Here is a 25,550-nt window from a genome sequence, read left to right as displayed (position 1 = left end):
GGTATTGGATCCCTGGCACAGGAGTTACAGAGGTGAGCTGCCATGTGGGTGCTGGGAATTAAATGCAGGTCCTCTGGAAGAGCAGCCAGTGCTTGAAAAAAAAAAAAAAAAAAAAGAAAGAAAAACAAAAACCACAAAATTTCAGAATTCTTACTACAACGCTGTCTAAAAGGGGGGAGGGTGACAGTGTGCCTGGCTGAGGTGCCATACGTACTTGGTAATCAGAAGATCATGGCAGAACTGTGTGTAGTTGTGACTAGAAATAAAGCCAACAAGATCCTAGGAGTTGGAGGACGGTGGCTTTAAAGGCAAAAGCAGAAGCATCCATCCTCATACGTACACTGGGAGGCCACTGAAGGCTTACAACAGGAGAGAGGCTGGAGGATATGACATAAAGGAACATGACTGCGTTATGATGTCAAAAACTGGACCGAGCGAGGGGTTGGAGAAATGGCTTGGTGGTTAAGTGCACTCGCTTTGAAAGAAGGTGGATCTCAGTTCAAATCCCTGCCACCTCTTCCTCTTCTTTCTCCCCCCTCCCCCCTCCCCTCCCTCCTCCTCCCCCTCCTCTACCCCCCTCCAGGCATGGTACTCATGCTTGTAATTCTAGCACAGGGCCTTGACAGGGGAAGATTCTAGGAGCTTGCTGGCCAAGCCAGCTTATTCTAAACAGTGAGCTGCAAGATTCAGGTTCAATTAGAGACCCATCTTTAAAAAAATAATAGGATAGAGGGGCTAGGGAGATGGCTCAGGGATTAAGAGCACTTGCTATTCTTACAGAGAACCTGGGTTCAGGTCCAAGCACTCACACAGCAAGCAGCTCACAACTGTTTGTAACTCCATTTCCAGGGGATATGACACCCTCTTCTGGCATCCACAGGTACCAAGCATACACACTGTCTTAGGGTTTTATTGCTGTGAACAGACACCATGACCAAGGCAACTCTTATAAAGGACAACATTTAATTGGGACTGGCTCACACTTTCAGAGGCTCAGTCCATTGTCATCACGGCAGGAAGCATGGCAGCGTCCAGGCAGACATGGTGCTGGAGGAGCTGAGAGGTCTATATTTTGATCGTTAGGCAGCCAGAAGGAAACTATCTTCTAAAGGCAGGCAGAAGGAGAGTCTCTTCTCCATTGGGTGGAGCTTGAGCAGTAGGTGCCCTCAAAGCCCGCCTACACAATGACACACTTCCTCCAAGGCCACACCTCCTAATAATGACACTTCCCATGGGCCAAGCACATTCAAACCACCACACACAAGACACACACACTCAACACACAGTGAAAGGGGAATGAACCTAAAGCCTCAGGGCTCGTCCTGAATGTACAGAGGCGAATCTAAAAGGAGTTAGTAATAGAGAGCAGAGACATATTCCTTAGTTTCCGAAGCACGTGATGGAGGGCATATAATTAGGTTTAATTTATAAGCATAAACTTGAGATTCAGAGACTTCCGAGATCACACAGCTCAAAGGCATTACATCTAGAGTGTTCAAATGCCATTATCGTCCTTACCACTCTTTTTTTTTTGGGAGCTGGGGACCGAACCCAGGGCCTTGCGGTTGCTAGGCAAGCGCTCTACCACTGAGCTAAATCCCCAACCCCCGTCCTTACCACTTTTACTTTAGACCTTTGGAAAGTCAAGTTTGCCCCTGACCCAACAGGAGCCTTCTAGGTCTTGTATCCCCCTCCCCCTCCTCCCCCTCCCCCTCTCCCTCCCCCTTCTCCTCCTCCTTCTTTTCCTTTCTCCTCTTCCTTCTTCCTCCACCTCTTCTTCCTCCTCCTCTTCTCCTCTTCGTTTTCTTTCTTCTTCCATAAAAAACACTGTAAACATCATAGATCTGGGGCTGGAGAGATGGCTCAGTGGTTAAGAGCACTCACTGCTCTTCCAAAATATCCTGAGTTCAAATCCCAGCAACCACATGGCAGGCCCACACCTGTTTGAGGTCCTCTGGTGTGCAGATATACACGTATACAAAGTGCCCAAATACATAAATAAACAAACCTTTTTTTAAAAAAAAAATCATAAAAGCTAAAACAGTGACAGAGAGGTAGGATCCATCATCTTTTACACTCTTTTTCTTAATTGGCTCCAGGAAAAAAAGCCACCAGGTTGGCACGGCTGAGCAAGGCCTCGGTGCTCCTTTTTCACCCTCTGCTGGCTGTCTTTGGAATTGCAGCTCTTTCTGAAGACAGCACTGACGCTGAGCCTTTGTACCAGTCAGTGGGCAGATGAAGAAATGTCCCCAGGATGTAGGGTGACCACAGAGATGCCAGGGCCTTTGGACAGAGCTGTGTCTTTCTTAGGGTTTTCTAGCAGGGCCCTTCTCAACATCCAGATGACAATCCAAACATCTTCTCTTGAGAGTGCCCTCCCTGCCTTGTGCCCAGCTTGGATTTTCTGTTGTTTCTTTTTGCCTCATTCCTGAATCTCATAACGAAATGGCCTTGTGAATGTAATTGATTGACAACTTATTGCCAAGCCACATAGACTCTTGGGGTAGTTTTGTCTCCTTGGTTATGGCATTTGGCCTCGTGTCCATGAATGAGTTAATGAATGCTGGGTGGCCCGATCTCTCCCCAGCCCCTGCCTGGGACCATGCTCTGATGTCTCTCTGTCTCCTCCCTTTGCAGTGAGTATGGAGTTCGGGAGAGCCGTGTGGCTCCGTTTCCACCCATCGGCTTATCCCCCGTGCCCCCACCCAAGCTTTGTGGCACACTTGGGCGGCGTGGCTGTGGGCATCACCCTAGGCGTGGTGGTCCTCAGAAACTATGAGCAAAGGCTGCAGGACCAGTCGCTGTGGTGGATCTTCGTGACCATGTACACCATCTTCGTGCTCTTCGCTATCTTCTGGAACATCTTTGCCTACACACTGCTGGACCTGAAGCTGCCACCACCCCCCTAAGGGACCAGAGGATCAAGGCAGGGAGAGAAGCAGAAGCATCCAGAGGAAGTACCCACATCTGCTTCTCATCTCCAATTCCGTGAGAGCAGGGAGAACTGGAGACTCTTGGAGCTGGGGAGTGTGCGTTGATTTAGACGGATGGCGGGCAGATGGATGTGGCTGCTGTCTTTTTCCTAGGCTGGTCTGACGATATAGGATCGGGGTAAGGTCTGAGGCAGGGTGAGGGGGGCTGTCCCTGTGGCTTGGGTCTGTCCCATGTGCTCCCCTGTCACTGCCACAGAGTGAGCAAATAGCTCTCTTCCCTAGTCTCCACCTGGAGAGACACTGAGACACAGAGAAGTTCTGAGGCTAGCACAGCCAGGCTTTCCCCAGCGTAGGGGTGACTGTAGGCTTGGCCATGTTCTCTCTGCAGCTCAAGGTCTGGTGCTCTGGCAATGGATATGATGACTTTGATCTGGGGGAACCCAGAGCGCCCCAGGCTTGGGTCCCATCAGTGGGTGCTGAGGCATTGCCCCTAGGGCTGGGCAGGGAGATGCTATAAGCTCCAGGCCTCATTCTTGCCCTAGGGGACGACCCTGTGCCTGGGGCAATGAACTTCATCCCAGTTTCCCCCAGGAAAGCCCCAGGACCAGTCTTCCCCTTCCTGCCTGTAGTCATGAGTCAGCGTCTCACGCCCTAACTGGACTGCGGGGTCTTTTCTTTCCTTTTTACTGCCCTGACCCTACTCTGTGCCTCTCTCTTTGGGTGTGGAGACACAGTTTTGTGGTGGGTGTGTGTGTGCGCGCTCGTGCGGTGATGTCAGGCAAATCAGAAGCTGCAGAGGGAGGAAGTAGGGACAGTGTACACGTGGGGATATCTACAGGGGATTTCTGGAATGGGTAGCAGCAGAGTGCTCTGGAGTGCTTTCTCACACCATGCACCACCCCCCTTTTCCCATCTGGCTCTCCCAAACACCTGCTGAGCGCCATTGACCAGTGGAAAAATTGTCTGAGCTAGAAAGAAGACCAAAGCCTACATTTGGGAGGAAACTCAGCTATGTTCTTCTGGGTCCCTTGGGGTAGCTTTCATGTCTATATTGCCTCCTGCAGAAGAAAGTATTTGGAATGAAGGCCCAGGACAATGATACTGTGGCCATATCTCCATGTGAATTGATGGGACCAGAAGCTGTAGTAAAAGATATTTTGGTGAAAACCTTAGCCTCAGAGAAGAGGTGGGGGAGCTTGGGTGAGTGAGTGGCCAGAGTGAGAGCCACTGCAGACTAGGCTGTTCCATCTAGAGGGGACTTGGAAGTAATCCTACAGGGAAAGTGAGATTGGGGGAGTCGCCTTGTGCTGCCCCGTATCCCAACAGCTAGGGGTGCCAGGTCTGGTGTTTGGCAAGGTAACTGGAGGCTTAGAGCCCAGTGCCTCTGCTCCTCTGAGACAGTCTGCTCAATCTGGCACTAGGGGCTTCTGGGATCCCTAAGTGGAGGCCATGAAGCAGATGACCTTTATGTTGCCGTTGGGATTCTCAGCCCCTATGAGCCCAGGATGAGGAACCACAGGTCTGACACATGAGGAGCAGGGTAGGAGGATGGCAACTGCTCCTGGTTCTCTCACCATTTCAGCAACACTTCGCAGCTGGTCTCCATCTCCCGAGTCCCTCAGCCCTTCCTCTCCAGTGTGGCCACCAATCCACTGTGGCTGGGATTCACTCTTCATGCTGATGGCTGTAGGTTGGCCTCAAAGGCTGGGGAAATCCCCAAACAGTAGCTCTGTAGGCTAGCTTGCTTTTAAAGGAGAGAGGAGTCATGGAAACCAGAGAAGGAAAACAGGCCTTCAAAAGAGAGAAATTTCTCTTTAATGACATCATTCATCACTTGATTTTTTTAATTAGGAGAAGCTCCCTAATGGGGGCTCTTTTGGCTCTCCATTTCCAAGCGAACCATTCTTGCCTAGAGCATTAGTGGAGGCATCGCTCACTGAACCCAGATCTTCCTCTAGTGTCCAATTCAGTTTGCAGATAATGAGGATTACCCAGTGCTGTGTGCTTCCCAGGGCTCGCTGCAAACTGTTGACTCTCCTCTGCCTTAAAAACAGTGCCCGTCCGTGAGCTGCCCCTCCCAGGACTAAGTGAAGAACGAAACACTAGCCGCAACGCTGGTTTCTAAATATTTTTGTATTGTGTACATTCTGTATATTTTTGTTGTAACGTATTATTTGAGAGCAGATTCCATTAAAGATTTTTTTTTTACGCTGTTGGTTATTCAGGAAGTGGCCTCAAGGGCTGCCATGTTACCTGCTTTGTCTGTGTCTGACTCATGGTGGGTGGGAAGGGTGAAAACAGGCAGTGGTCGTTGATGGGTTTGGGCACTGATGATTGGCACTGTCTTCCTTAACCTTCTCAGAGGAGTTGGTGAAAACCGATGGTTCTTCCCATAAAAACACAACCACTGTCTTAGGGTTTTACCGCTGGGAACAGACACCGTGACCAAGGCAAGTCTTATAAAGGACAACATTTAACTGGGACTGGCTTACAGGTTCAGAGGTTCAGCCCATTACCATCAAGGAAGGAACATGGCGGCATCCAGGCAGGCATGGTGCAGGGGGAGCAGAAGACTGGCTCCCAGGCAGCTAGGAAGTGAGTCTTAAAGCCCACGCCCACAGTGACACGCCTACTCCAACAAGACCACACCTCCTAATAGTGGTACTCCCTGGGCCAAGCATAAACAAACAACACACCCACACAGGGCACTTCCTGGACAGTTTTAGAGCGGGTGCCAGCAGATAGGGAAACTCACTGGGCCCCTGTCCCTCAGGCCTATTTTCTCTTCCACTCATCCAGCTCTAAGTGCCTCCCTCCGAGCTGCTCTAAGGAGTGACAGTTGGCAAGACAATGAAGAAATGGCAAATACTACCTGGACTCGAGGACAGAAAGGCTGGGATATAGTGGTTGTGGATGGAGAAGCCACAGCCCCGCCCCGCGAGCTCAAAGTGTTTACATGTACTGTTGAACAGGGAAGTTGGGCTATGGCATCCAGCTTAACAAAGAAGCAAGTGGAGCTAACCTTAGCGGGGGCACAGTCTCTGTAGGGACGCAGTCTTCAGGCCATAAACATAGACATTTTCTGTACACACTATCTATATTCACACAGACCAGAGGAAACTTTTCCCATGCTTCTGAGTCTCACCCAGGGAAGGTGTTGCCACTCCTATGGGATTGACTCACTGAAGTCTTTGACCTGGCCTTGCCCATGGCAACAACACATCCACCCAGGACCATATATATATGTGTGTGTGTGTATGTGTGTGTGTATAATGTGTATATATTTTTAATACAGTATATATACTCTTATACATGACTAATATATGTATATATACAACATATGATTAATATGATTGTTATTATTAGAGAAATCTTTGAAATGCCCTAGAGACCTCTTTTATTCTCTCCCTCAATAAGCCTGGTGCTTCCAGGTTCAATCGACATCTTAACTTGAAGAACAGTCAAGTTCACACGCAGGAGGGAATGAAGCAGCATATATGCTCAAGGAACTCTGGAAGTTTAACAGCTGAGTTGGCTTTGCATGGGTGAGGCTTGGAGAAGCCAACTGGGTGCCTGCCTTTTCCAGGTCGGCACCAGCCTATGCGGCTTTCCAGATAACAACTATTGAATGCTGGAGGATTAAATTGCCCTGTTAAGTGCAGAGTGGGGGTTACTTCCCTTCACACCAGTTTCCTGTGTATTATTGGAAAATGTTTTCAAACCCTGCAGGAGGCATCCCAGAACTAAGATCAAGAGTGCATCTGGGGGGCTGGGGATTTAGCTCAGTGGTAGAGCGCTTACCTAGGAAGCGCAAGGCCCTGGGTTTGGTCCCCAGCTCCGAAAAAAAGAACCAAAAAAAAAAAAAGAGTGCATCTGGTTAGGCGTGACTGAACGCCCACTTCTACTTGCATGTACAGAGCTGAGGCCCCTTTTCAGGCTCTCCCAGGCTCTGGGTCCTGAGGCATCAAGGCAGCTCCTTGGAGAACCGAAAGCTGCTTCATGACATTTGCCCTTGGCCTCCTCCTGTTTCCCTTTACTTTTCTGTCTCTTCCTTTCTGTCAGACTCTCATTCATCTGTTGAGATGTTTACCAACGATAATTTAAGAAATGAAAATGAACAGGGCCTGGTAGCACACACCTTCAATTCCAGCACCAGAGGCCGAGAGCAGGCAGATCCCAGAGTCTGAGGATGGCCAGGGCAAGTCAGAGAAATCTGGCCTGGGGGCGTGGAGGGGGAGAGGGGGGAAGAAAGAGGCAAAAAAAAAGCAAGCAAGCAAGCAATTTACTAAGTTCCTTCTGATGCTAGATGTGGTTTGAATATGCTTGGCCCAGAGAGTGGCACTATTAGGAGGTGTGGCCTTGTTGGAGTAGTGTGTCGCTGTGGGTATGGGCTTTAAGACCCTCATCCTAGCTGCCTGGAAGCCAGTCTTCTGCTAGCAGCTTTCGGATAAAGATGTAGAACTCAGCTTCTCCTGCACCATGCCTGCCTGGACACTGCCATGCTCCCACCTTGATGACAATGAACTGAACCTCTGAACCTGTAAGCCAGCCCAATTAAAGGTTGTCTTTATAAGAGTTGCCTTGGTCACGGTGTCTGTTCACAGTAGGAAAAGCCTAAGACAATGAGGTAGGTATTTTTCTAGCTAATGTTTTGTCTTTTTTGGAGACAGGGTCTTACTATGTAACCCTGGCTTGCTTGGCTGATTTTAAACATCCACGTGCCTTTGACTCCTGAGTGCTCGGACTAAAGGAGTGTGCCACCACACTCGGCCATTTTCATAGCTGTTTTATGTAAAATGCTTGTGAACAATCCCATGTTTGTACAACAGAGGAAGACTTAGAGTTTAGTCACATGCTGATTGTAACTTATATTGTAGGTGGGACCACACCTAGGCCTGGTTCCAGTGTTTATATTCTTGGCCCCTGTATATCGTATGGGACTTTAAGGGCATTAAACCATGCAATGATAGACAGTTAGAAGAAGCCATTCCCGGCTGGCCATGATCGTGCATGATTTTAATCCCAACACTTGGGAAAAAGAGGCAGGCAGATCTGAGTTCAAGGCCAGCCTGACCTACAGATGGAGGTCTGGGACTGCCAGAATGACAGAATAGAAAGACCATGTCAACAAAAAGCCAATTTCTGGTTAGGGAGAGAGCTCAACAAAGTGGTTGTGCACCATGAAGACTGGTGTGGTGCACACCTGCCATCCCAGCACAGCAGAGGCAAATCTCTGGGACTCGCCAGCTGGCCACCTAGTCTACTTGGCAAGCCTCAGGCCACATATACAATGTCCTTTGGTCTCCACATATACATGCAAACACACACATGAACATGTACAGTAAAAAGAGTCTGTCACATTGCATCAGCTCAAGGCCATGCAGGAACAGTTGGTAACTTTGAAATGTTTGTTCAGTCTTCACTTGTCAGCCCTGTCACTACTTCCTGTCACCCCAAATTCCAGGATCTAGTCCTTTCTCTCAGTTTTGTTTTGTTTTGTTTGAGACAGGGTTTCTCTGTGTAACTCTTGCTGTCCTGGAAATTGCTCTGTAGACCAGGCTAGCCTCCACCTCAGCAATCCTCCTGCCTCTGTGTAAAAGCCTGCACCCTCATCTGGTGTCCTATCATTCTGAACAGTGAGAGGGGAAAGGACCTGAGCTGCTGCACCCTGCAGGTGAAACTGCTTTTAGACAACAAACGAACCAGTTAGAAAACGTGTTTACCTCTTCCGCATACATTCCAACAGGTCATTCGAGTTTTTTCACACATTTTAGGTGGAGAGAGAGCAAGAGAGAGAGAGAGAGAGAGAGAGAGAGAGAGAGAGAGAGAGAGAGAGAGAGAGAGAGAGTGAGTGTGAGTGTAAAATATAATTTCCATGTAAAATTACTGGAAATAATTAAAGGTAAGAATTAAGCTCAGTTAGGTAAAATATCTGCCTTGACTAGAAGCTTTGTTTTATTGTTACAAATATACAATTTTGATACAAGGCAAACATATTTCCTATGCATTGCACACAAGCACAAGTTTATTTCACATCTGAACAAACACTTTTTAAGCCCTTATTATTTTATTTACATTTCAAACGTTGCCCCCTCCCAGTACCCCCTCCTAGAATCTTTGCCCCATCTCCCCTCTTCTTTGCCTCTGAGAAGGTGCTCCCCCAGTCCCTATCCCCAAGCCTTTAAAATTTAATACATATACTTATTTGGATTTGAATACAGCATAGGTTTATGATTATGAGCTGTTTTTTCATATCAACAAGATAATCAATTCCATGACATCTTTTTTTCTTGTCTTTAATAGTGGTACAGAGTTTGCAGATTCTTCTTAAACATGAGACTACTATATACAATGTGTACTGTAGCAGGCCTACGTTACAAAGAAGTGAGTACCTACGAATAAGCAAAGAATATAGAGTATGGTGTTCCTGTATCCATTAATGCATCTGCTTTTTTATTATTACGTTTTGGTTTTCAAGACAGGGTTTCTCTGTGTAGCCCTGGCTGTTCTGTAACTTACTCTGTCCACCAGCTGCCTCTGCCTCCTGAGTGTTGGAAGTAAAGGTGTGCACCACCACGGCCGGCTGCGTTTGCTTTTGTTTTTAATTATTATTACGTATACTGTTATTTGTGTGCGCAGACATTTGGAGGTCAGAGGTCAATCCTCGGGAGCATCACCTTTTGTTTTCCTGTGTGTTAATTAAGAGTTAGCTTTGAGGGAAGCATTTAGAGAGTGAGAGAGCAGCTTGCAGGAGTGGGCTCTCCTTCACCTTCACATGGGTCTGGAGAGAGAACTCAGGTGTCAGATTGGGTGGCTTGGGCCTTTATCTATTGAGCTATTTTTTTTCCCCATTTGTTTTCTGATGAGGTCTCTGCTGTCCTGAAGCTTACCAAGTCAGCTAGGTTGGGCAGTAAAGACTGTCTTCCTCCCCAGTGCTGGGGTTACAAGCACAAGCTAGCATGCCTGGCTTTTGTATGTAGGTTCTGAAAATCAAACTGAGGTCCTCGAGCTTGCACAGCAAGTACTTTACCCTGAGCTACTCCCCCCACCTCCCAGCCCCTACACTTATTTTTTGAGTTCCATTTGCTACACTCCTGATTGTGAGTTTGAAAATAAAATTATTATTTTATGGATTCAAAATCTCAATGTCCTAAAGTTGCTCATTTTTAATGATTTCCAAGTGGGCAGCAAGTGCATTAGGAAAAGATTCAAGAAAAGTGCCACAGAGCTGCTGACTATCCAGCCATCAGCTATAAAAATGCTACTTACATTCTTTCCTATACTGCCTATAATCCAAGTTATTAAACTTTAAAGCCAGATGAAAGCATTTATGAAGATCCTGAATTGTATTTCTCATTAAAGAAAGAGAAAGGGCATGGTGAGTCATGTCCCTAACTGACTGATGGCGATGGCGGGGTGAAGGCGGAGAGCCACCACCAGTCACTCTGAAGGCCAGAACCCCGCTCCCAGAAGGGCTGACAAGCAGTCAAGAGTGTCTCCGTTTTACAGACGCATGCTCCTCTGAGACAGCATCCCCAAGGCAGTCTCCTGATTTTATAAACAAAATCATTATCAAATGGATTTATTAAAGAGCTATGCAGAACAGCTATGTGTGTGGCTGCAGCTGGCAGCCATGGGAATTAGAAATGACTACTCACTTGCAATTGATTCAGGGTAAAATGATCTGAGGCTTGTGACAGACACAAAAATCTAAAATCAACGAGCAACTGTGATGGGAAGAATTTGTTTACATTTTTAATTTTTAAAAAATATTGTTTATTTTCTTATTTATTGAGACAGAGTCTCGCTGTGTACCTCTGACTGGCCTGAAGAGTGCTATGTAATTGAGTAAATCAAACTGGCCCTAAACTCAGAGATCCAACTGCCTACGTCTCGTGGAGGGTTACATTCAAAGACATGAATCACCACATTTAGCCTCAAGTGCATTCTTATATTTGCTTGTAAAGGATATTTCCTATATTTACTGTTTTTCTTCCTTTTTCTTAATACTGTTTAAGAACTCCAGCGCTTTCATCTAAAAACAAAGAAGAAAATAAAGGCTCCGGGCGAGTAAATACCTGTAAATAATGTGGCCATTTCCACAAGCGCTTTTTAATCAGAGAGAATGTTTCATCTTGAAGCTAGTATATTCCTTTCTTTTCTTCCTCTTTCTTTTCTTTCTTCCTTATTGGTTTTAGATTATTTTATGTGCATGTTTTGTCTGCATGTATATCTGTACATTACATGTGTGCCTGATCCTGAGGAGGTCAGAACAGGGTGTCAAATCCCTTGAAATTGAAGTTACAGATGGTTGTGAGCCACCAAGCAGGTGTTGGCTCCTCTGAGAGCAACAATGCTCTTAACTGCTGAGCTGCCTCTCCAGCCCACCATTTCTTAATAGATTTATCTATTGTGTATGCAGGTATGTATGGGTCAGAGGGAATTTGTAAAATTGATTCTCTCCTACCGTGTGAGTACTGGGGATTGAACATAGGTCGTCAGACTTGGTGGCAGGTTTCTTTACCTTCTGAGCCACCTTGGCAGCCTACAAACTTCTATATATAAAACTCATTTTTAAATTCTTATACACTCATAATTTATTTGTATATTTGCCTAAAAAGCTGGTTTCATCCTTCATGCAACCATCGATATACATCAGGCACTCACAGAATGAACAGGTTGTCTATGATGGTGCTGTAAGACCAGGATGATGATGATACCGTGTAGTCCAGGCTGGATATAAACTCACTTTGGAGCTCAGGCTGGCCTGGAACCTCAGAACCTCCTGCCCAACCTCCTGATTAGCTGGGATTACAGGCATGCAGCATCACACCTCGCTAGGATCGCTAGGATCGTGTACTTCAAAAACTTCTACAAAGTACTGAGAAAGACATACTGTTTCTTCTGGAAGAGGAAGTCCTGCTAAACACTACAGCCAACTTTCCCAAGGAGCCAAATATCATCTCCAGAGCTTTTCAGGCGACCCGTGTTTGATGCTTAGGATTGAAGAGACTAGCAAGGCAGCAAAACTCCAGTTGTAACACATGACATCTGCCTAGAACCTGTGAAGACATCCCTCTGATTGTTGTGTTTAAGTAAGTTAAACAAAAAAGCACAAAAGGAAGAAGCGGGTGTTTCCAGTCACCTTAGGAGCAGTGCAATCTATAAACAATGGTAACTACAGTCCCTCACATGCCCCTCAATATGATACTCCATGAAACAGATCCTCAACGGGGGACCAGAACTTCAGACAAGTGCTTCTCTCATGAATTCTTCAAGGACCGCCACCACACTTTTGGCCTCAGGCATTTCTTCATGTTCTACTTTAACAATCTTCAAAAGGATATCGCCACTGCCACAGTTCTTAAGGAACAGGTAACATTTAAACAAAGCGTAATGATTCATCTCTGCCTGCCGGATAAATCTCTTCAAATTGTTTGTGTCTTGTATAGCCTAGAAAAAGATTAGCCTGTTAAACAGTTCGGCGAAATGATGACCTGCTTGAAAAATAGCCCCTCCCTAGCTGAGCATTCAGTGTACACTGAGAATGTCAGTTTTTGTTTTGTTTCTTGACACAGGGTCTCACTCTAGCTCTGGCTGGCCTGTGTTCTGAGCTCTGAGGATGCCCCATTTAAAGAACATTGTAACTGCAAAAGCCCATCTCTGAGCTACCACCTGCCTAATTAGATGCAGAACAAAAACAATGTAGCTGGCTCTTGGCCCACGGCCAATTCATTACCTTCAGTTTAAAGTTTTCCAGGACTTGTCTGAAAAGAAAAGGGTTGCCGCCCTCAGCACTGTGTAAGAAAGCTTGCATCCAGTCCTCACAGAAACGGTTGCTTCCTAAACAACAGCAAATACACGAGACTAAGTTCCACAGAGCACATACATGCATTCCAGCTTTTAAAGAGTTTACTTTTGTTATTTTCCCTTATGGATATATGTGCAGATGTGTACCTGAGTACAGGTACCCTGGGAGAGCAGATGTGCCAAACACAAGTCTAGTTTTCTGAAAGAGCAGTACATGCTATTAACCATCTATCCAGGCCTGGCACATGAATTTCTTTATAAAAACATTTATAATTATTTAAAACTCCCAGGACTTAGGAGACAGCATCAGGTGGGGCTTATGAGTTCAAGGCCAGCCTGATCTACAAAGCAAGTCCAAGACGACCAGGGCTATTACATAGAGAAACCCTGTCTGGAGAAATCAACCAAACTACCAACCAAAAACAAAAAACAAGCAACAAAACAAAACACACTTCTGCTGTGGTGTCAAAAACTGTTAACGCATAGCTAAGAAATCCCCACACAGGGTTTGGGGATTTAGCTCAGTGGTAGAGTGCTTGCCTAGCAAGCGCAAGGCCCTGGTTTCAGTCCTCAGCTCCGAAAAAAAAGGAGAAAAAAAAAAAAAAAAAAAGAAAAGAAAAGAAATCCCCACACAGTCAAGTGCCATAATCAAATGTCCCTCCCTCCCCGTCAGAAAGGACTGACATTCCTATACATACTTTAAGCTTTGGCTACCTACCTTTACCTTATATAAGTGTGTTTTATACATGTTAAAGCTTTGTGTGGTTTTCTTAGAGGCTGCTTCACTAAACTATGTTTCTGAGCCATACTAACATGTGTTTCTAGTTCACTTTAGCTGCTCTACATGCCACTGTGTAAATTAGCAGTTTATTATTGATTTCCTGTTGGTAAACATTTGGGTTTCTTCCAATTTATCAAAAAATGCTTTAGAAGCTGGGTATGTTGGTGTATGCCTTTAAATCCAGCACTGGAGAGAGAGAGGCAGAGGTAGAGGATCACTGAGAGAAGAGATCCCATTACAACAACGGAAACAACAAAGAGTATGTATAGAGCTGTTCGTTTGTATCCTGAGATTCTCACAAACTTAGGAGACAGTCTAGTTTATGTAGTAAGTTCCAGGTTTTTGAAACATTGTCTCAAAAAGAAGGCTGCCATGTGTGGCCCAACACCTTTAATCCTAGCAGTCAGAGGGTAGACAGAGTCTGAGGACAGCCTGGGATACATAGTGAGATCATGTTTCAAAGAGGTCTTGGTGGGTGAGAGAAATGGCCAGAAAGGAAAAAAAAGCACTTGTCAGGGGTTGGGGATTTAGCTCAGTGGAAGAGCGCTTGCCTAGCAAGCACAAGGCCCTGGGTTCGGTCCCCAGCTCCGGGAAAAAAAAAAAAAAAAAAAAAAAAGAGAGAGAGAGAAAAAGCACTTGTCGCACAGCATGAGGACCTCAATTAGAATCCCTAGACCCTGTAAAGGTTGATACACACAGTGCAGGCATCTGTATTCTCAGCATTATATGAGGAGATGGAAGGAAGGACAGGAGAGGCCTCAAAGCTCATGGGCAAGCTAGGCCTGAAAACACATGCACACTGTAGCACTTACACTTGTACACACACAGACATGGACAGACATGCACATGCACGCGCGCACGCACACACACACACACACACACACACACACACACACAACCTTTATGTGGGGCTAGCAAGGTGACTCAGTGGATGAAGGTATTTGACACCAACCCTGAGTTTGATCCTAATGATAGAAGGAGAAAAACCTTTCCCAAAAGCTGCTCTCTAATCTTCGTACATGCTCATGTATATACAAACTAAATGATTAAGAAATGTTTAAAATGCCTTTAGAGTTGGGGAGGTGGCTCAATGGATGAGGCTCTTCGCCATGCAAGCATGAGGTCCTGAGACGAGACCTCCAGCGCCCACATAAAGCCAGATGCACAAGTGCACATGCCACCATTCCTATACTGAGAAGGAAGGTGGGGACAGTGAAATCCCTAAACCCTGGAGGCCCAGCTAGACTCACATACACAGCAGCCAAGGAAAAATTGTCTCAAACAAGGTAGAAATGAGGACTGACACCCAATGCCATCTGACCCCCACATGTGTACGAAGATACATACACATGGACCTGCACTCGCACAGACACACACACTCAAAACATTTTCCCAAAAAAGTACCTTTAATGCCAGGTGGTGGTTGAGGTGCACACCTTTAATTCCAGCACTCAGGAGGCAGGGGCAGGTGAATAACTGACTTAGAGGCTCCAGCCTCACCTACACAATGAGTCCCAGAACAGCCAGGATTACACAGAAAAATTCTGTCTTGAAATACAACAGCAAATAAAACAAAACAAATAAACAAACAAAAAAACCCAAAAAAATAAGAGAAGAAAATGCCTTTAAGCTAGGCATGGTGATGACTATCTATATCTCAGCCCTTAGAAAGTAGAGGCAAGAGAGTTAGAAGTACAAGGCCAGTATAGCCTATATGAGACTGTTTCTCAAAAGCAATCAACCAATCAACCAACCAAAAATAAGCCTTTATATGATACATTCTTGTAATTCTAGGAGGGCTCTCAGCTCAAAGCCAACCTAGACTATACAGTGAGAACCTGTCTCAAAATATTAAAAGTTTGCTCCTGTGTACACATGTGAGTTTTCTTACATACCAAGCATGACTTGAACCCCTGTTTCTAGGATCACTAAGGTCTCCGCAAGCTTAGTACTGCATAGGAAGAACATGTCTGTATCTTGTGCTTTCAGTGCAAGAGGTCCACACAGTGCCTCTTGGTTTCCGACTCACCTGCATTGTGAAACTGAGGCTGGGAGCCACTACAGTCGATGATCACAGACTTATGCTGTTCCTCTGTCATGGCCATGCACAAAGAGGTCATGGTGCCTTCATGAATAAGTCCTTGGAGACTGGCCACACTCAGAAACCTGTCACATATACAAGTCCTTTCCACAACCAGCATTGCAGAACAGGAGAAAGCAAATGCATTCTGAACAGGAAGGGGAGGTTGAGCTTGCCGGGGCAAGCACGGGGTGGGGGTGGGGGTGGGGTGGGGTGTGCTTTCTTCAGAAATTGTCTTTACCTGTTAATGTCTCTCTTTGTTTTTTCATCTGATTCTTTAAATTCAACAGGAGTGTAACTCAGAGCCTACGAGAGAGGGGAAGGAACAGTTAGCACTTGCCTCCTGTTCCTCACTGGTCCAGCACTCCCATCCAAACGCATCGTGCCCCAGGCACTAAGAGCACTAGCCATTGCATCTTCTGCAAGTGCTCTAAGCTCTAAGCATAGGCTAGCCTGGAGCTTCTGATCCTCCAGCCTCAGTTTCCCTAATGCTAGGATTAGAAGCATGTGTTTTAGCATTTTTCAGCAATTCTTTATTTTACTTACTTATTTTAATGGGGGTTGTATGTACTCTTGTGGAGGTCAGAGGTCAACTTCCAGCATGAGGGTTCCAGGGTTTGAACTCAGGTTGTCAAGTTTGGCAGCAAGTATAGTAGCCCCCAAATCTATCTATTAATTTAGTATGTGTGTGGGCACATGTCTATGTGTGTATGTGTGTGTGTAAACATCTCAAAGAGTGAAAACACACACACACACACACACACACACACACACACACACACACACACACAGATGGACGGCAGAACAATAATTCTGGGATTTGATTCTCTCTTGCCACCTTGTGGAATCTGAGGCTTGAACTAAGGTCATCAGGCTTGTGTGGGGCCTAAACATTTTCATAGTTAAAACTGCATTGCTTTTTTCAAACAGTCTAGAAATTGCACTGTTTCCCTTTATTTCAGACGGTAATTATTTAAGATGGTGTGGGTGGGCAGGTCCACAGTCCTGGCACTGAGGTAGGAATCAAGGCCAGGAAAAAGACTCAGTGAGTGCAAAAGTGCTGGCTGTTCAAGCAGACAATCTGAGTGAGATCCCTGGAACCCATGTGAGAAGTCAGATTTGGGACTATAACCTGGCACTCCTATGGTGACATGGGAAGTAGAAATGACACAATCAGCAAAAAGCTCAAGGGCCAACCAGCCCGTAGTACACCACATAGAACAAGGAGGAAGATGAGAACCACCTCAGAAACGTTGTGTACACACACACAAATGAGGAATTTAAGTCTTTTCTTTAAAAAGTTAAGCAATCCTAGACTACCATAGTGAGGTCTCTTCTTTCTTCTCTCTCTCTCTCTCTCTCTCTCTCTCTCTCTTTCTCTCTCTCCCCCCCCTCTCTCTCTCTCTCTCTCTCTCTCTCTCTCTCTCTCCCCCCCCCTCTCTCTCTCTCTCCCTTTCCTCTCTCTCTCTCCCTCTCTCTCTTGCTTTTTGAGATAGGGTTTTCCTGCATAACCTTGGTTCTCCTATAGACCAGGCTGCCCTCAAACTCAGTGATCCCCTGCCTCTGCCTCCCAAGTGCTAAATTAAAGGTGTGCAACACTACTGCCTGGTAAGAACCTATCTTTAAAAGTGGCTAAAAAGAAAAGTTTATTATTTTTCTAATGTGACCCAGCTATGATGAACCAGGTTCTTACATAAATCAGGTAGGTGTTAAATGCTCTACGCAGCTGAGACTGGCCCTAACCTCCTGATTCCGCTTCCACCCCCCAGTGCTGGGAGTGCAGACGTGCACCAGCACTGCTGGCCTGAAAGCACATGTTTTAACGGAAAGACTTTGCTGAGATTTACAATTCAACCCTACTTTAATAAAAAACTTTCTAGATGAGAGTCAGTAAGATGTGGTCTAAACAGCAAGCATAGTCTGAGGAAATACACAGGAAGGGAAAGGTAACATTTAGAGAAAAGGAGTGTGTTTCTAAATGGCCGAGCTCGTTGAGGCAGTTCTCGTCGGGAACGCTCGTTCAGGAGCATTACTTACAGCATGTAGCAGAAAGGTCAGTTTCTCCTGAAAGAGAAGAACCACCCTTTGGATCGGACACACCACATCCTCATACCAGCTGTTCAGATAGGACTTCAGATCATTCCCCAGGCTCCTTTCCTAATCAAGAGAGAATGTCATTTGTTGTAGTATCATAAAAGCCTTTAGCTTGCTAGACTTTTTTCTTCAGTATGCTTGCTCTGTGTGTATGGTATATGTATTCTGTGTATGTAAGCTAATGGCTGAATGAGATGTCTTCCTCAATTCTCTCTACCTCATTTTTAATTACATCTTTGGAGTGGTACTGGACAGGTTAGTGTCATGATGTCTGTGTTTAGAACAAACAGCTTGTGAAGTCAGGTCTGGCCTCCAACCATGTGGGTGCAGAATGCTGATCTTAGGTCTTCAGTCCTGGTGGCAGGCAGCATCTCTCCAACTTCTCCATCTTATTTTCTTTTTGTTTTTAAGATTTATTTATTTATTTAATGTATTTCTGAGTACACTGTAACTGTCTTCAGACACTAGAAGAGAGTGGCTTCAGATCCCATTACAGATGGTTGTGAGCCACCATGTGGTTGCTGGGAATTGAACTCATGACCTCTGAAAGAGAAGCCAGTGCTCTTAACCACTGAGCCATCTCCCCAGCCCCTCCATCTTATTTTCTTGAGTAAGGGATTCTCACTGAACCTGGAGCTCACTGATTTGGCTGGGCTGGCCGGCTAGCAAGGTACAGCGATCTCCCTGTCTCCCCAACTTCAACACTGGTATAACAGGTGCATGTCGACACACCCAAATTTCTATGTGGATGTTGGAGTCCAAACTCAGGTCCTCATGCTTGCATTGTAAGCCCTTTACATACTAAGCCTCCTTCTTAGCCCCCTCTTCAAAACAACTTAAAATTTTAATTTGTATCCGTATGTACATAATTGTGTTCCTGTGGATGCCTCCTGGAGTCCAGAAGTGGGTTCTGAACTCTCTGGAATTGGAGTTATTGGTGATTGTGAGCCACCAGACTTGGGTGCTAAGAACTTTCTGGAAAAGCAGTAAGTGTTCTTAACGGATGAGCCATCATCTCTCCATCCCCTTCACCCCTATACTCCTGAGTTAGAAAACAAAAACTAGGACTGGTATCTCATGTTTGTTTGTTTGTAAGACATGGTTTAGCCATGTAATGCAGGCCAGCCTTGACCTTGAAATCTTAAACCTCCCAGATACTGAGATTATAACTACGTGCCAATGTGCCTGGCCATACTTCTTTCTTGGTGGTGGTGGTGGTGGGGGTGTTTTATTTTGTTTTTTCAAGACAGGTTTCTCTGTGTAGTCCTGTCCTGAAATTCCTTCTGTAGACCAAGCTGGCCTTGAACTCAGAGATTCGATTACTATGCTGGGTTTAAATGCAAGAGCTACCACCATCTAGTTTTTTCAGACAGCACCTTACATAAATCAGGTGGGTGTCAAATTCTCTGTAGCTGAGACTAGCCTTAACCTCCTGATTCTCCTGTTTCCATCTTCCCAGTGCTGGGAGTGTAGACTCGCAGCAGCACACCTGGCTAGAAAACATAGTTTTGACAAGTTTAGATAAATTACTCAATATAGGTATGACCAATTCATAAAATAATGAAATGTTTTTAAAACTTGATATCTATAGACTATGGCATAGCATATCTCTAATGGACCTCTAGTGCTCACCAAAGTATGAGTCCTATGTGCCTAGAAATCAGATAAAAGGTATCTTCTTCCCCACCAGGATGTTATTAACTGCCACTAAGTTTCACATATGTTTGCCTTTCTTTTTCACTTTATTTCTCTGTGTGCATACATGTGCCCTCCATACATGGAGGTCAGAGGACAACCCATGTAAGTCAGTTCTCTCTTTCCACAATACGAGTCCTGGGTGTCAAACTCAAGTCAGTCAGACTTGGTGGTAGGCACATTTACTTTTGCGACATCTTCCAGCTATCTTTTTTAAAATTTATTTCAATTGGGTATTTTGCCTCCATATCTGTTTACCACTTGCATATCTGGGGCTCAAGGAGGTAAGATGTCAGAACCCCTGGAACTGGAGTTACAGATGGTTGTGAGCTGCCATGTGAGTGCTGGGAATTGAACCTGAGTCCTCTGGAAGAACAGCCAGTGCTCTAACCACTTAGCCATCTTTCCAGGTTCTTGTTTTGCTTTTGAGATAGGGTCCACTATGGAGCTCTGGTAGGCTTGGAATTAGCTACGTAAACTAGGCTAGCCTCAAACTCTGCTTCTCAAGTGCCAGGATGTCAGGTGTGAGTTTCCACAATTGGATTTAATATGTTTTCACCGGTGCAACACATCAAAAGTAGAATATGAAACCTTCAGTGCTGCCTTCCCTGCCTGTGTCACACAGCACTCATCTACTGCCCACAAGATGAGAATTTAGAATTCAAATGTCAGTGACTAGTAGTCATGTATGTCCATGCTCATCACTCCAGTCTTACGTAGCTCGAGTCAGCCACCTTACCTCACAGTTCATGTTACTCTTCAGCCCTTGAATATACTTGTCCAACTCAAGCCTGAAAGTATGTTCTTAAGGAAGAGACACAGAATGATCCATCAGTATTTTACCTCCCAGCCAGAAATACAAAGTCTCAGCTGAGTAGTGGCATGTGCCCTTAATTCCAGCACTGTGTCAGAGGCGGTGGATCACTGTAAGTTCAAGGCCAGCCTGGTCTACATAATGAGTTCCATTCTGGGACTACAAGTAAGACCCTGTCTGTCTGTCTGTCTGTCTGTCTGTCTCTCCTCCTACCACACACAAACGGACACACTCATAGAGCCTAGACAAATGGTCACAAATGACATTCCGACACCCCCTTAAGGGTAAAGGCCATGTGCCATTTCCCCCTTGGCTCTCCTTCCTGATAGCCTCGAACACCAAAGAAAGGATATAGCTCCAGTCCTTTCTCAGAGCCTCCTAAGAAGCAGACCACGTATTCAGAAGGGTTATGTTCAGACTCCACTGCTGCTATTTCAGGAAGCAGTTTTTCCTGTTGGAAAAGGCAGTAATAACAACCAACTCGGTAACCTGGAATTCTAGAAAAGAAAGGAAAAAGTAAAGTGAAGTACCTGAGTACTCTCATTCCTCACTTTGTAGGTGGCTCTGAACCTGGTCTTGATCTGGTAACACTTTCAGACTGCCCGCCATGCAGAGCTCCCCAATCTTCCCATCCTGCTCATCTCAGCAGGAGGAGCATCACCCAGGTGAGGTCTAATGAAGCGGCCTACAGATCAGGCGTGGTGATGCACACCAATCTCAGCCCTAGCAGGCAGACATAGGTAGACCTCTAGGAGTTCAAGGACAACCTGGTCTACATGGTGAGTTCCAGACCACTCAGGGTTACGTGGTGAAACCTTGTCTCATAAAAACAAACCAACCAGCCTCTAAAAGAGGTTCACTGCATTCCACTGTCTTATGTGAAAAGTCCAGGGGCTGGGGAGATGGCTTGGCAGTTAAAAGAGCACTGGCTGCTCTTCTAAAAAACCCAGGTTCGATCCCAGCACATGGTGGCTCACAACCATCTGTATTTCTAGTTCCTTAGGACCCCACACTCACTCCTGGACTCTGCAAGAAATAGGCACACACCTTATGCACTGACATTCATGCAGGCAGAATAGCCATATACATAAAATATTTTTTTTCTTTTTTCTTTTTTTTTCGGAGCTGGGGACCGAACCCAGGGCCTTGTGCTTGCTAGGCAAGCGCTCTACCACTGAGCTAAATCCCCAACCCCCCATAAAATACTTTTTAATTGTACAAATTTCAGCTCTATTCATAGAATGTTTACATAAAAATAAGCATGTTCCCCCACATGTCATGGGTGTGCCATGCTTATCCAGTAGTGTTATCCTTGGGCCAGAGGTATATGCTCCTAAGGGAACCTATATTTAAACAAATGCCTGGTCTGAAGGAATATAATGGCAAGACTGCTGGAATCAGGCTGAGGGTGCCTATGTAAGCCTGACCTCCCTGTGACCTTGGGCTTCCAGGTTAATTTCTCTGTTTACTTTTGCACTGGAAAATACGGTAACTACCAGTCTCCCTTTGTAAGAACTCCATCAGCATTTGTGAAAGCATGCTATAAGCCATGGGCATACAGCTTCCACTTCGGTAGATAATTAGAAAGGAACAGAGGAATTACACACACCAGGAAAGTGCTCTCCATCAAGGCTGCCTCTCCAGCTAGAGAGCCTCCTGTCTAAGCATACAGCAGAGGAAAGTACACGCAGATGCCAGGCTCTCACTCAGGCTAATTTCATAACATTTATGTGTAAGATTTAGTGCTCTGGCTGGGAGTGGAAGGGCAGGAGGTGCAGGGAATGAAAAACAAAGATGCTTTCTGCAGGTCTAGATCTCTTCGAGTTTCTCCACACTTCTCATGTTTAGCTCAAAAATAAAAACACAGGAGACAGCATATTTTATACTTACCTCAGCTCTACAGATGCAACATTACCCAGCCCTTCAAAGAACGCTCCCTTGGAGAGACGCTTAGCGATGAAGCTGCGCAGCTCTGGCTCCACTTCAGATGGTAGATTGGAATCCACCAACGACAGGCTACACAAACGAGACACACGTCCCTTACCAGTCGTGCACTCAGACCCATAAGCCACACGTAACGAACCAAAGCCAGCGCCCCTGCATTGCTCAGACTGGTCTTGAACTAGCTTCATAGCCTAGGTTAGCCTCAAACTTGCTCCAGGCTATGCACCGTCATACCAATTTCAGGGGCTCTCTCTTTTTTTTTTTTTTTTTTTTTAAAGATTTATTCATTTATTATATATAAGTACACTGTTACTGTCTTCAGACACACCAGAAGAGGGCATCAGATCTCATTACAGATGGTTGTGAGCCACCATGTGGTTGCTGGGAATTGAACTCAGGACCTCTGGAAGAGTAGTCGGGTGCTCTTAACCGCTGAGCCATCTCTCCAGCCCTCGGGGCTCTCTTAAGAAAGCGATCAACTAGTCAGCAGTGGTGCACTCCTTTAATCCCACCACTCAGGACAGGCTTGCTTATCTCTGAATTCCAGGCCAGCCTGGTCTACAAAGCAAGTTCTAGAACAGCCAGATTTATACAGAGAGACCCTGTTCAAAACAAAAACCCAACAAACAAAACAAAACAAAAACAGAGAGAGAGAGAGAGAGAGAGAGAGAGAGAGAGAAGAGAGAGAGAAGAAGAAAAGAAAAGCTATCTACCTGATGCCCCTGTTATTGGGTCATTATTCAGATTTGGATATTATTCAGATTTGGAATGTCCCCTGAAGGCAGGTTTGGCTCCCAGACTATAGTGCTATTGGAAGTATTAGAACCAGTAGAAGGTGGATGGAAGCTAAGGCACTGGAAATATGATCCTAATAACATATCAGAACCCTGACTGGTTGGGAGCTGGCTGGAGCTGCCTGCCTCTCTCCCTCTTAGCATCTCTCCCTAGCTGCCATGGAGTTAACAGGCTCTTCTGCTTTTGCTCCTGCCTGGATTCCTGTTGCTGCTGCCTCACAGGCAACAGGGCTAAGAAACCACGTGGACTGAAACTTCTGAGACTGAGCCGAATTCACCTTTCCTCCTTGAAGACCATTATCTTGCCACAAGTAGTAGCTCTCACCTTTAGACCCAGCAACTGCCTCCTTTAGAGGCAGGCAGATTCCTGTGAGTTCAAGACCTGGTCTTCTTAGTGAGTTCCAGGACAGCTAGTGAGAAACCCTATCCCAAAAACAACAACCACAAAAAGACGACTATCTCGGTCGGCTAAAGCTTAGTGTCTGTTGGAGTTTGGCTAGGGTTTACACAGCTCTGGGTTCAATCACAGACTCAGTGTCAGTCTTTGCATCTGCTCTTGCCTTGAATGGAAGAGTCAAGGGGGAGATCAGGAGAGGTTCCTAAAGGATAGGAGAGGCTGAAGGTCTGACTCAGAGAGAACACAGTGGCAACAAGACACCCCACTGACTTCTATGGATATGCACAGACTGGGAAAGCGCAGTGATAACAGTTATGCCCATTTTTTTTTTTTACCTGAAATCATCACCAGAGGGAGTTTCTGCATTTGTGCCACATGAACGTCCATCATCACTATCCCCTCGGTTCTGTGTCAATCTGCAAGACACAATACAACAGTACTATCAGTTATAGGCTGTCAATCGAGCCTTTGCAAGCTGGGTAAAAGCAAGGACTCAGCCAGAACGCTGCAAGGCCACAACTGCATGGTCCTCCATTGCCTGTTCTCAGGGCAGAAACGCCATAAAAGAGGGCTGACAAGAGCCTCCTTTCTGTTCAGGGTATTTAATAAGTAGAGAAAAGACAAAATATCCCGAAAGTTTGAAGAAATTCCTCTTTAAAAATAAGTTAAGGGGGGCTGGAGAGAAGACTCAGTGGTTAAGAGCACTGACTGCTCTTCCAGAGCTCCTGAGTTCAAGTCCCAGCAACCACATGGTGGCTCACAACCATCTGTAATGGAATTCAACGCCCTCTTCTGGTGTGTCTTAAGAGAAAGATCGTGTACTTACATAAAACAAACAAATCTTTTTTAAAAATGAGTTTTTTAAAAAAATAAGTTAATGGATGGAAAAATGGCACAGTAGTTAAGAGCATCGCTGCTCTTCTAGAGGACTTGAGTTCAATTTCCAGTACATGGTATCTCACAACTGTCTGTACCTTCTGTTCCAGGGGATCAGACAGCCTCACAGAGACATGCAGGCAAAACACCAATGCAAATAATTTTTTATTCAGAAAATATAAATTAATTAGAATAAAAAATAAACAGGGCTTGAGGAGATATCTCTGAGGTTAACAACGCTTACTGTTCTTGGGGAATGATCCTAGTTTGATTCCAAGCACCCACTTAGGCCACCTTACAACCACCTGTAACTCAAGTTCCAGATGTATCTGACACCTCTGGCCTCAGTGGGCATCTGTATGCATGTGCGAATACCCACACACAAACACATAATTAAAATTTAAGAATACATCTTAAAGAATAAATTCCAGGATCAGAACGACTCCTGGAAAGTCAGCCGCGGTATGCAGTGGGTAACGAGGAGCAAGAGAGGCTGAAAAAACAGAGCAAATTAGAGGGCTGGGGTTAAAATGTGTGATAGAATCAACTGGGGACAGGAGCAGAGGACTAGGGAGAGAACTCAAATGAACAGATGTCAGAGGCTGCAATGACGGGCTGAAAGAGGGCAGAGGTTTGGGAGTGCCGGGCATAAAAACCCAGAAGAGCCGGAAAGAACCGACTGAGGCCAGAAGGGCCCATCGGGCCAGAGACCTTGGCTGGGAGAGGAGATGGCGAGTGGGGGCCGCGGGGTGCAAGGCCGGGCGGCGGGGCCGCGGGCGCAGCGGGCAGGGCGCGGGCACCTGCTTCCGCGGAAGCTGTACAGGCAGTAGTGGCTGCTGGGCGGCGGCTCGAGTCTCCGCTCTTCCGCGGAGCCACCCTCTTCGCTGCTCTCCAGCTCCTTTTCATCCCCATCCAGCGATTCCTGCAAAGACGGGAGCATCGCTGCAGCCTCCTCGCGGCCCTGTGTTTCTGTCAAACCGTTCCCCTGCCGCCGGGCGGTCCTTTGTGCGCCGGTTCGACCTCCTCCCCGTCCTCGCTCATCTGAGTTCCGCAGCTTCCCAAGTCCTGGACCTGGAAACTGAGTTGGAGAGACCTGTTCTTCTCAGGGGTGCTGTCTGAGAAGGCCTTACTATTTCTTTTTAACTGACTTTTTCTCCACCAGTTGGCATATCAAGGAGGCAGTATGTGCTAAAGATAGTGCGATCCTGCCTTATTTCCGTGTGACATGCTTTTAACAGTTTGCTTAAAGACACGATTTCGTCAGCCCTAATGGGGCGCTCCTTTAATCCTAGCATTCTGGAGGCAGAGACTGGAGGATTTCAGTGAACTCCA

General features: G+C 45.9%; 2 protein-coding genes across 2 annotated transcripts in view; one reads left to right on the top strand and one right to left on the bottom strand.

The window, feature by feature from the left end:
* Positions 1-5,141, top strand: part of Rhbdl3 (rhomboid like 3) — a 53,349-nt gene extending 48,208 nt beyond the window's left edge. The window contains exon 9 of the mRNA XM_032913327.1: positions 2,638-5,141. Within this exon, the coding sequence (XP_032769218.1) occupies positions 2,638-2,909 (272 nt within the window). The 3' untranslated portion in view covers positions 2,910-5,141. The remainder of the gene's footprint in view (positions 1-2,637) is intronic.
* Positions 5,142-11,121: 5,980 nt separating this feature from the next.
* C9H17orf75 (chromosome 9 C17orf75 homolog) lies at positions 11,122-25,207 on the bottom strand. The gene is made up of 10 exons (XM_032913021.1): positions 25,019-25,207; positions 23,678-23,758; positions 22,098-22,223; positions 20,561-20,704; positions 20,133-20,190; positions 17,642-17,761; positions 15,846-15,910; positions 15,554-15,690; positions 12,673-12,776; positions 11,122-12,386 (listed from the first exon to the last, which is right to left on the bottom strand). Exons 1-10 carry the CDS (start codon positions 25,156-25,158, stop codon positions 12,180-12,182), a joined length of 1,182 nt encoding a protein of 393 aa, XP_032768912.1. The 5' UTR covers positions 25,159-25,207; the 3' UTR covers positions 11,122-12,179.
* Between the last annotated feature and the right edge of the window lie 343 nt (positions 25,208-25,550).

Source organism: Rattus rattus, chromosome 9 (genome assembly GCF_011064425.1).
Source record: "Rattus rattus isolate New Zealand chromosome 9, Rrattus_CSIRO_v1, whole genome shotgun sequence".
Classification (NCBI taxonomy): domain Eukaryota; kingdom Metazoa; phylum Chordata; class Mammalia; order Rodentia; family Muridae; genus Rattus; species Rattus rattus.
This window is presented reverse-complemented; position numbering and strand designations above follow the sequence as displayed.